Source organism: Monodon monoceros, unplaced genomic scaffold (assembly GCF_005190385.1).
Source record: "Monodon monoceros isolate NGI ecotype Baffin Bay Population unplaced genomic scaffold, NGI_Narwhal_1 Super_Scaffold_5, whole genome shotgun sequence".
In the NCBI taxonomy this organism is placed as follows: domain Eukaryota; kingdom Metazoa; phylum Chordata; class Mammalia; order Artiodactyla; family Monodontidae; genus Monodon; species Monodon monoceros.
Genome location: NW_021703782.1, coordinates 24034716 through 24047279, shown reverse-complemented (window position 1 = coordinate 24047279; position 12564 = coordinate 24034716). Strand labels below are relative to the sequence as shown.

The 12564-nt window shown below is 39.0% G+C and overlaps 1 protein-coding gene across 1 annotated transcript in view; it reads right to left on the bottom strand.

Moving 5' to 3' along the window:
* CENPP (centromere protein P) overlaps window positions 1-12564 on the bottom strand; it is a 230689-nt gene that overhangs the window by 168515 nt on the left and 49610 nt on the right. The window contains exon 5 of the mRNA XM_029201721.1: window positions 3420-3516. Coding sequence (XP_029057554.1) covers window positions 3420-3516 — 97 coding nt within the window. The remainder of the gene's footprint in view (window positions 1-3419; window positions 3517-12564) is intronic.

The following is a 12564-nucleotide window of genomic DNA, read 5'->3' as shown; positions in this document are numbered from 1 at the left end:
AACACCTGTGATGTCTTAACACCACAATAATTACTGCTACAACACTAACGCGTTCACTGATTTTATTGTGGTAACTGGCAACAATAACTATTATATGGCTTTCTCATTTTGTGTGCGAGCCTCATTTCTCTGTGACTGAGAAAGCTCACTGAGCACACTGAACACATCTAATATTCCCTTTATACATTCAAAGTGCTAGCATAATAGTGTGCACATCTAAATTGAATATATAGTAAATAGTGCAAAATAAAATCCATTTAAACAGAAGGGCTCTGTTTTATTTGGAAAAATAGAATAAACTACCATAATCTTGAATAAATCAACAGAAATAAACTGTAACTTTATCTGGAAAAACAAACTTAATAAAGGATTGCTGAGTGGTGGAACCAACACTGGGGAAAGGGGTCAGTACTTTCTTCCCATTTCCAGATGTCAGAATAATAATGTATTCCTATGTTCTTTATATTACTAAACTTAAAGGGGAAAAGCACCATAAAATAACTCTCAAATTTTAGAGAATTTAAAAGCCAGTGGTTTATATAAAATAGCAATTAGGAAAGAGCACTGGTTTAAAAGTCTGAATTATGGAATTATTTTAAAAAATAGTTTTGAGACTTCTAGATAAAAAGATATGAACCTAGGTACCCGACAACCTTATATATACCTTTAAGTCACAAATAAAATAATGAAGTAAAATATATGCTGATCCCCATTATCTTAAATAGATATTGCTTCATTCTTGACACTGATAATGAAACAGAGGATTAAAATTAAAAATATTTTACCCCTACAAACATTCCTGAAAGAAACTAAAGAAGATATGCATAAATGGGAAGACATCTTGTGTTCAAGAATGGAAGACTGAATAGTTAATTTGTCAGCACTACCCAAAACAACTTCAAAATGATAGGAACAGAGTAAAGGGACAAAGCAGGTGATTAAATAGTTAATCCCACTAGGGGATTATAAGTAAGGAAAAGTATGGGAGACCCCTGTAAGTTAATGATCGCTCAAGAAAGCAGGTTTGCTTAACCACAAAGCCAAGCATGCCTGCTTAGCAACAAAACCATGCAACAGAAACATGAGACATGCCCCCAAACAATAAACAATGGTGGCATGAGACCCACATCCTGACCAGTGAGCTCAGTAAGTTAATGACCCCTAGGACATGCTCTCTGCACACATAAAAAACAATAATTTACGGAAAGGTGACATCTCAAAGTGAAAGACCCTCATTGTATGGAGACCTGAAATAATATTTCCACAGTGCCATGACAGTCCTGGCTTGACCACGTAGGGACAAGAAAACTCCCCTGTCCAACCTAGAGGAGAAGTTGATGATGGAAGCGTGATATCTACTCAAGAATGAGGAAGAAGGTGGTCTTTTCCTCCTCCCCACTTTTCCTTTGATTATAAAACTGTAGCCAACTAAGTTCTCAGGGCACATCACCCCCTAGCCCACCTGCTTTTAAGCCTCACAAGCATCCTATTCTAATAAATCACTTCTTATCTATCACTTTGTCTCTTGCTGAATTCTTTCCACAATGAGACATAAAGGACTGGAGCTCCTTGGAACGCCCCCGAAACGCCACCTAGTGGTTTCAAAAGCAATCCCTATCAAACTCCCAACGACATTTTTTGAAGAACTGGAAAAACCCACCAAAATTCATATGGAATCTCAAGGGACTCCAAACACCAAAAAGAAATTTGAAAGGAAGAACAAAACTGGAGGATTCACACTTCCTCATTTCAAAATGTAACTATAAAGCTACAGTAAACAAAAGTGTGATACTGCCATAAGGACAGACGTACAGACCAATGGAATAGAATAATGAATCCAGAAACAAACCTTTGCATATATAGTCAAATGATTTTTGACAAAGGTGTCAAGACCACTCAATGAGGAAAGGACAGTCTCTTCAGCAAGCGATGCTAGGAAAACTGGATATCCACATGTATAAGAATGAAGTTGGACTGCTGGCTTACAGAATATATAAAAATTAACTCAAACTGGATTAAACACCTAAACTTAAGAGCTAAACTATAAAACTCTCAGGAAAAAATAAAAAGAAAATTCTTTATGATGTTGAATTTGGCAATGATTTCCTGGATATGACACCAAAAGCACAGGCTACAAAAGAAAAGAAAAGAAATTGGACTTCATCAAAATTAAAAACTTCTATGCATCAAAGGACACTATTGAGAGAATGAAGGAATGGCAAATTAGTGTTTAATGGGACAGATTTTTACTGGTGATGGTTGCACAACAATGTGATGTTTCTTTCCATTCTAGTAACCTTGTCACCAGCAAAGGACCAGCTCAAAGAAGCACTTTATCCTCTACAGGAAAAACACACCAATTATACTTCTACACTTGCCTTAAAAGCACCTAGAGGAAAATCAGTTTGAAAATGGGACTAGTGCTCACATTTCCCACAACCCATTCTAACGTATAAGGAAATGGCCGTATTAGGTGATTCATTACCATAACTGCCAGCAGACTCCTCAATCATTATTGTATTTTACCAATTCTGAAGAAGAGCTATTTAATTGTCCTGGTGCAAGAGCACCTGCAAGTAAACAACATAATCCTGAGCACTCCTCAAGGGACCACAGTACAGGTACAGTACAGGTACTGACATGTTTCATTCTAAAGAAAATCTTATGCTTGACAGATATTACTAGCTCAACCAAATAGAATGCAAATAATGATGATGATGATAAAAGAAAAAAGAATCCAAAATAAATGAGAATTAGTACCAGTCATAAAAACAATAGTCAGGACTCAGGATTTTGAGGGAACCTGAACCTTGAGATATTATTTATGTTAACTCTTTCAGAACTGGTTTCTGTGTGCATCACTGCTGTCAATAATTTGATACTATCTAAGTAGGACCTGAGGGATTACAATGCAGCCAAATATAGTTCTAGTTATGACAGAAAACAAAGGGAATTAAAAAAAAGTCTCTGAATGTATATGTATCAGACCTAAGAAGCATTACTTTACAAGAATCAGACTTCAATATTTAAACTTGAAATATACAATAAATAAGAAGCTCAAAATACAGAGTGTGGCTCAGGAAGTAAAGATTACACTGTGACTTTACAAGGCTGCTATGCCTATGTCCTTTATTAGCATTTGGCATTTTACTTCAAGTGTCCTTGACAGATTAATTTTTCAAAATGTGTACTGTAAAATAAATATATTATATATATATGACTATATTCTTTCAATATAAATGGTTAACTGACTTGTACAGAAGCATTCCTCCTTCATTTATTCCAAATAACTGCAAATCTAGAAGCCAATAAAAACATTTTCTATTGTTTGAAAGCTTTAAGAATGTTATCTTAAACCCCCAAATTAACATCAGCTTCACTTTCCATATACGTTTAAATTGAAAGACTTTAGACTCTACCTTGAAACGTTTAAATGTGCGCTTACGATATTCACACCATTCCACAAAGAAGTGTAGGCTTCGGAAAAACATAAACAGATCTCTTCTTTCTTCTGCTCTGTAAAAATAAAAGGCTCTACGATTAATAAATATCGTTTATTATCGTTCATTTAAGCGCTCCATCTGGCTTTATATTATTATTGTTTTTTATAGATTTGAAACTAAAGCTAAAAAAGTACTTAATATATTTCTATACACTGAACTCTGCCCTTTGGAGTATGTGCCCCTGTGTGATTTCTCAGGCTGGAATTCCCTTTTCTCCATCTTCCAATGTTTAAATCCTACCCAGCTTTCAAGATATCACACAAATGCCACTTTTGGTCTTTGTCACTAGTTCCTAACAGAGTTTCAAACACTCTTGGAATTCCTGAGTGACAAGAGTGCCTTTTTTATGCTAATGAGGTGAATCAAGGTGGTCCCTAGGTAGCCTTAGGATGGGAACTATTCACCAGAAAGACCAACCACATGATTAAAAAGTTGGAAATGTGGGCTCACCAGTTCTCCAGGGAAGAGAGGAGAGCTGGAGGAGTTTAATCACATGGCCAATCATGATGCCTATGTAAGGTAACCCAAATAAAACGTCTGGACAACAAAACTCAGTGGCACTTTCAGGTTGGTGAACATGTGGATGTGCTAGGAGGCTGATGTGCCCAGATTCCATGAAAAGAGGGCACAGAAGCTCTATGTCTATCCTCCTCCCCCAGCCCCCACGGCACCCCGCCCCACCCCTAGACCTTGGTCTATGAATTGTTTCCATTTGGCTGTTTCTGGGTTGTAACTTTTACTGAAGTCTAGCAGTCTTATGGAGGACTCTGCCCTTAACCTGTGGGTCTCTGCTAAATCTGGGTAGTGTCAGAATTGAACTGAATTACAGGACACCCAGTTGGTGTCACAGAATTATTGTGTCTCACCACCACACCATATGTCCTATTCCAAAATAGCTAGAAATAATTTCATTCCTATGCCTATGAGCTCCCATAGGAATTTAGCTCAATTCTCTTAATACTATACCTATTGTTATATTGACACCTACAAACACTTCTGAGCAACTTATAGGCAAGATGCATGTGTTCATTTAATCATTCATTCAATAAATGATTGTGGGAGTAGAGTTCCCATTCTAGTCACAGTAGAGTAAGCACATTGAACCTGAATGTTCCCATTAATTACAATTTAGAAACATGGAAATAACACATAAAGCAAATATTGGAAGATTCTGATATGTGGACAGAAGAAGCAAAACAGGTAGAGACTTCAGGAATTAAGGGAGGACCAGATAATGAGTTCCTTGGGGTTCATTTTTACCTCTTGTACATCCCAATCTGGATGCTAGAGCAGACTGAAATTAAAAAAACAAAAAGGCCCAGGGAAAGACTGCTCCTTCTAGCCAGCAGAAGTCGTACAAGATGAGGAGTGAAGACACTGGTTTTAGTGATGATTATTTGGACTTGACACCAAAAGCTAAGGCAACAAAGCAAAAATAAACACGGGACTACATCAAACTAAAAAGTCTCTGCACAGTAAAGGAAACCATCAACAAAATGAAAAGGCAACTTGCGAATGGGACAAAGTACTTGCAAACCAAATATCTAATGGGGTTAATATGCAAAATATATAAAGAACTCACATAACCCAATAGCAAAAAATCCAAACAAGCAGATAAAACAGGCAGAGGATCTGAATATAAGCATACCTCAGAGATATTGCAGATTCAGTTCCAGACCACCACAAAAAAGCAAACATCGCAATAAAGCGAATCGTACAGATTTTTTTAGTTTCCCGCGTATTAAAGTTATGTTACACTATAGCTTCATGTCTAAAAAAAAAAAAAAAAAAATCAAGGTACAGGTCTTCCCCGGTGGCGCAGTGGTTAAGAATCCACCTGCCAATGCAGGGGACCCGGGTTTGAGCCCTGGTCTGGGAAGATCCCACATGCCATGGAGCAAATAAGCCCGTGCGCCGCAACTACTGAGCCTGTGCTCTAAAGCCCACGAGCCACAACTATGGAGCCCACATGCCACATCTAGAGAAGCCCGTGCACTCTAGAGCCCATGCTCTGCAACAAGAGAAGCCACTGCAATGAGAAGCCCACACACCGCAACGAAGAGTATCCCCCACTCGCCACAACTAGAGAAAGCCCGTGTGCCAAAATGAAGGCCCAACACAGCTAAAAATAATAAATAAAAATAAATAAATTAATTTAAAAAAACAAGGTACATATCTTAATTAAAAAATACTTTAGGAGTGGGGGAGAAATAGGTGCAGGGTACAAACTTCCAGTTATAAAATAAATAAGCCACAGAGATGTAATATACAGCATAAGGAATATGGTCAATAAAATTGTAACAACTTTGTGTGGGAATGGATGGTTACTAGACTTACCATGGTAAACATTTCATAATGTATGAAAATGTCAAAACACTATGTAGTACACCTGAAACTAACATAATATTGTACGTCTACTATATTTCAGCTTAAAACTAAGTTTCTATAAGATATAAATATACTTGCTATATATCTGGACCCAATCAGTCCATATCTGATTGAGGACTCCTGAATATTAAACTGATCTAATGTTCACAATAAAGAGGAAAAAGTTCACAAGAAAAAAAATCACTTTACTGCTAAAAACTGCTATCCATCATCTGAGCATTCAGCAAATCTTTTTGCTGGTGGAGGGTCTCTCCTCGGCATTGATGGATGCTGACTGATGAGGGATGTTTACTAAAAGTTGGCCACCACCCTTATTCTTCAAATAAGACGACAATGAAGCTTGATGCATCAAGTGACTCTCCCTTTCATGAACGATTTCTCTGTAACATGCAATGCTGTTTGGTAGCATTTCACCCACAGAACTTCTTTCAAAACTAGTGTCAATACTCTCAAACCCTGCCACTGCTTTCTCAACTAGGTTTATGTCACAGTCTAAATCATTTTTTGTCATTTCAACAATCTTCACAGCATCTTCACTAGGAGTAGATTCCATCTCAAGAAACCACTTTCTTTTTCTTCATCCATAAGAAGCAACTCCTCATCCATTAAAAGTTTTGTCATGAGACTGTAGCAATTCAGTCACATCTTCAGGCTCCACTTCTAATTCTAGGTCTCTTGCTATTTCCACCACACTTGCAGTTACTTCCTCCACTGAAGTCTTGAACCCCTCAAAATCATCCACGAAGGTTGGAATCAACTTCTTCCAAACTTCTGTTAATGTTGATCTTTTCACCTCTTCCAATGAATCATGAATGTTCTCTCTTTTTTGTTTGTTTTTTCTTTTTTCTTTTGGCTACGTCGGGTCTTAATTGCGGCATGTGGGATCTTTGTTGAGGCATGCGGGATCTTTCGTTGCAGCACACAGGATTCCCTCTAGCTGTTGCGTGGGGGTTTTCTCTTCTCTAGTTGTGGTGTGCAAGCTCCAGGGCACATAGGCTCTGTAGTTTGCAGCACGCGGGCTCTCTAGTTGAGGAGTGCACAAGCTCAGTAGTTGTGGCACGTGGGCTTAGCTGCTCCATGGCATGTGGGAACCTAGTTCCCCAACCAGGGGTCAAACCCACGTCCTCTGCATTGGAAGGTGGATTCTTTACCACTTGACCACCAGGAAAGTCCCATGAATGTTCTTAATGGCATCCAGAATGGTGAATCCTTTCCAGGTTTTCAACTGACTTTGCCTAGATCCATCAGAAGAATTCACTATCTATGGCAGCTACAGCCTCACAAAACATATTTCTTAAATAATAAGACTTGAAAGTTGAAATGACGCCTTGATCCATGGGCTGCAGAATGGATGTTGTGTTAGCAGGCATGCAAACAACATTAATATCATTGTCCATCTCCATCAGAGCTCTTGGGTGGCCAAGTGCATTGTCAATGAGCAATAATATTTTGAAAGGAATCTTTTTTCTAAGCAGTAGGCCTCAACAATGGGCTTAAAATATTTAGTAAACCATGTTGTAAACAGACATGCTGTCATCCAGGCTTTCCATTTATAAAGCACAGGCAGAAGAGATTTAGTATAATTCTTAAGGGCCCTAGGAATGGTAAATGAACACTGGCTTCAACTTAAGGTTACCAGTGGCATTAGCCCCTAACAAGAGAGTCAGCCTGTCCTTTGAAGCTACCGATATAAGGCTGTTTTGTCTACATTGAAAATCTGTTGTTTAGTGTAGCCACCTTCATGGATTATCTTAGCTGTATCTTCTGGATAACTTGCTGCAGTGTCTACATCAGCCCTTGCTGCTTCACCTTGTACTTTTATATTATGGAGATGGCTTCTTTCCTTAAACCTCATGAACCAAACTCTGCTAGCTTCAAACTTTTCTTCTGTAGCTTCCTCACCTCTCTCATCCTTCATAGAATTGAAGAGAGTTAGGGCCCTGATGTGGATTACACTTTGGCTTTAAGGAAATGTTGTGGCTGGTTTGATTTTCTATCCAGACCACTAAAACTTTCTCCATAGGTGCAATAAAGCTGTTTCACTTTCTTATTTGTGTGTTCACTAGAATATTACTCTTGATTTCCTCCAAGATAGACAGATAGATATACACACACAGGGAGATACATATCCCTATCTATCTATCTATCTATCTATCTATCTATCTAATGGAATATTATTCATCCATAAGAAGAAGGAAATCCTGATATTTGTAACAACATGGCTGGACCTCGAGGACATTATGCTAAGTAAAATAAGTCAGAGACAGAAAGATAAATACTGTATGATCTCACTAGTATGTGGAATCTAAAAAACAAACAAACAAAAAACAAACTCGGTTGCAGAGAACACACTGGTGGTTGCCAGAGGCAGGGGGTTATGAGGTCAGCAAAATGGGTGAGGGTGGTCTAAAGGTACAAACTCCTAGTTATAAAATAAGTAAGTCATGGGGATGTAATATACACCATGGTGACTGTAGTTAATAATACTGTATTGTATATTTGAAAGTTGCTAGAAGAGAAAATGTTAAAGTTCTCATCAGAAAAAAAAAAAAGTTACTATGTGGTTATACATGTTAACTAGAGTAATTGTAATGATCATTTCACAATTTATACATATATCTAGTCATTACATTGTACACCTGAAACTAATATAATGTTATATATCAACTATATCTCAATAGAAAAAAAACAGTGTTCAAAATCATGCAATTTAATCTACTGGACATAATAAAGTTTCTTTTGTGGTTTATTACTTAATAGCAAAAGTTTTCAAAAATTAGGCAATAAAATTTTTGATGCAGTTAAAAAAAAGAAAAAAAAAAAAGATGAGAAAAGGGAAACCATGTAGTACAGAACCCTAATGCCAAAGAGGAGCCGTGTCCCTAATCCTCCCAATTAGGCAACTAGTACTGCTGGTAATACGCAAAAGCATAAGCACACGGATAAAGGGAAGAGAATTGAGAGTCCAGAAATAAAATCATAGATCTATGGTCAACTGATTTTCAACAAGAGTGCCAAAACCATTCAATGGGGGTAAGAATAGTCTCTTCAAAAACTGGTACTGGGACAACCAGATATCCAAATGCTAAAGAATGATGTGGCACCCTTACTTTGCACCATATGCTCTAAACTCTAAATGGATCAACGACCTAAATATAAAAGCTAAAACTATAAATTCTCAGAAGAAAACACAGAGGCAAATATCGACCTTAGATTTGGCTGTGGTTTCTCAAATGACAATAAAATCAAGAACATCAAAATAAAATATAGATAACGTAGACATCATAAAAAGATCTCACATGCTGCGGAGCAGCTAAGCCCGTGCGCCACAGCTGCTGAGCCTGCGCTCTAGAGCCCACGAGCCACAACTAATGAGCCCATGTGCCACAACTACTGAAGCCTGCGCACCTAGAGCCTGTGCTCTGCAACAAGAGAAGCCACCTCAATGAGAAGCCCGCGCACTGCAACAAAGTGTAGCCCCCCTCACCGCAACTACAGAAAGTCCACGTGCAGCAACGAAGACCCAATGCAGCCAAAAAAAAAAAAAACCTCATCAGAAGTGTTCCATAGCAGAATGGAGATGGCAGGGGAAAGAAACTTAAAGATAGACCACTAGAAATTATTCATACCAACAGAGAGAAAAAAGATTGGGGGAAAAAAAGGTAAGAGATTCTCAGAGTTGTGAAATAATAACAAAAGGTTTAACCTTCATGTCATCAGCCTCAGAAGGAGAGGGGAAAGGGCCTGGGACTGAAAAAATATTTGAAGAAAAAAGGACTGAGTACTTCCTAAATTTGACAAAAAAATATACCTACAGATTCCCAAAGATGTCTAAGCCCAGAGAAATGATGATCACATTTCTAAAAATGAAAGACAAAGAAAGTCCTTGAAAGCAGGCACAGAGAAATGAGGCATTACAAATAAGGGAACAATGGTTTGAATAACTGTCTATTTCTCATCAAAAACCATGGAGGCCAGAAGCAAGTGGCACAACATTTTTTAAGTGTTGAAAGAACAGAACTGTCAAACTAGAATTCTATATCCAGAAAGAAGCTTCCTCAAGAATGAGAGTAAAGACATTCTCACATGAAGAAAATTAAGAAAATTTGCTGCCAGAGCCATCATTCACTTAGTTTCCTTTAACTCTTTGAGCATATTTAAAACAGTTTCTTTGTCTAATAAATCCAAAGTCTGGGCTTCCTCAAGGACAGTTTCTATTGATTGATTACTTTTTTCCCTGTGCATGGGCCTTACTTTCTTATTTTGTTTTTCGTTCTGCCTGTTTGGTAATTTTTGTTGAAAACTGAACATTTTAAACACTATAGTGTGGCAATTCCTGGAATCTGATTCCCCCTCTCCCCAGGGTTTGCTGTTGTGCTTTTTGTTCCTTTTGTTGGTTTAGTGACTTTTCTGAACCAATCTGTAGAGTCTATTTTTTGTTGTGCGTGACTACGTAAGTCTCTGCTCAATTAGCTAATATTTGGACAGAGATTTACTTAAACACCTTGAATCCATGTCTCTAAGTCTTTGCCAAGGGGCTTTCTGTTGGGCATAGCTTCAATACTCAGCAAGGCAAAGCCTCCCTGGTGGCGCAATGGTTGGGAGTCCGCCTGCCGATGCAGGGGACGCGGGTTCGTGCCCCGGTCCGGGAGGATCCCACATGCCGCAGAGCGGCTGGGCCTGTGAGCCATGGCCGCTGAGCCTGCGCGTCCGGAGCCTGTGCTCCGCAACGGGAGAGGCCAGAACAGTGAGAGGCCCACGAACCGCAAACAAAACAAAACAAAACAAAACTCAGCAAGGCAAATGACAATACTACCTTAGCTTTCACTTCCTGCTTTTGCACAGCCTCACGGTCAGCCAGTAGTGAGAACTTAGGCCATCTCAGGTCTTTCCTGAGTATGCACACAACCCAGCCTTCTAGATTCCCAGGGATAGGTCAGAGATTTTTGAAGTCCCTAGCCATTGCATTCTACAGCTTTTCCTTTTAAGCTTTTTCATTAACCTATTAATTGCCCCAGCTGTTATCCACCGCCTCAGGCACCCATGAAGTTTAAAAATTGCCTCCAGGGCAAGTTTTAATTAAAAATTGCCTCCAGGGCAACCCTGGCAGTCCAGTGGTTAGGACTCAGTGCTTTCACTGCTGGGGCTCAGGTTCGATCCCTGGTCGGGGAACTAAGATCCCACAAGCTTCATAGCGTGGACCAAAAAAAAAAAGCCTCCAAATATCTTCAACAAATTCTCCCAGAGAAAAGCCCTTCACACTAGATTAGTTCTGAGTCAGGTCAAATAAATACAGCCTTTAAAGTGAGATCTTCCAGGGAATAAAGAAACAAGTCAAACAATGACAACTTACTGGGAATGTGGCTTTGAATGAGTTTGAACCTATTCTGCTCCCTCTGGTGGCTGCCAGGCTTGCTGGTTATCACCAGGATTTTTGTTGTCAAGGCTAACACAGAGCTGGTAAAGGAGAGATAGGTATAGGGCATTTAAAAAACACAAAGCTCACTCTTGTTATCAAGATTCTGCCATTTTTCCTGAATAAATGCTCCCTGGATTGCTACAACCCTTTGGTTCATTTCTAGAATTCCAAAAAATTTGATTCTGACAGTTTTGGCCAGTTTTTTTGTTGCTTTTACGGAGGAGAGAATCTTCAAAGGCACTTACTCTGCTAGTTTCACTGACATCTATGCCTTGAATTTTAAAAGAACTCAGCCAGGGCTCTGTATTAATCATGTCTTTTATTTTCTGTATTCTGATGCTTTGACATCTGGGGCCTTGCTGACCCTGGAGAAACTGTGCCTCCCAAGGTTAGCCCATTCCTAGCGATAGTAAACAACTTGCTCCTGAATGCTTTTCTAACGTGATACAACCAGTGCAGAACCCATATCTCAACCACCTCCTTTATATTTGCTATTCCTGTATCCACTTGCTCAGGGCTAGGTACCAGAGGTATCTAGTGACAGCCCCTATGACCCACAGCCTCCTGAAATTATTCAAACTAGCCAACCTAAGCCTGCTCACACTGACTCACCTTTTCCTTACCTCAGAAACCACAGTAAAGGCTCTTGACCAGTTTCCCATTCTCCCTCTGTCTCCTGACCTACTCTAGTGCTTCTCCCTGTGGCCCCCAGTGGCATGATGTACCCCTCCCTCTTAGGAACCAGCTAAGTAACAAACTATCTTTTCAATGGTAATCATCTTCCTGATCTGTTGGCCTTACCATACTCAAATAATTTTTTTAAAAACCTATTAAAATAGGTTCCCATGCACTTATTACTAACTTTTAAACATTAGCCATGTAGTATATATGAGCATAGATGTTTATTTCACATGTAAGCTGTTGGTTCCTGTAGATAGCAAAAAGACTACCCCAGAACACATACACAGTAGTGGTGAGGTTTATTCTCTCCATACTTGGTCACTCAGCCAAATGGTCCTGTAACCATGAGTTAATAAAATCATTGGAACTGCTTCTCAGAGGGACCTCACCAAACTAGTCTTCGTGGAAGCTATAGTGATATTTCTATGAAGGTGACTAATTTGGTGCAGCTCTTCACTGAGTAAATGGCCCTCTGAAGCTGCTTTGAAGCTAATCTTGGTGAACTTATCAGAACTTGGGATAGTAAGTAACTTGTGGAAGTCAGTAAGGGGATTAATTGAATTGTGATTTTTG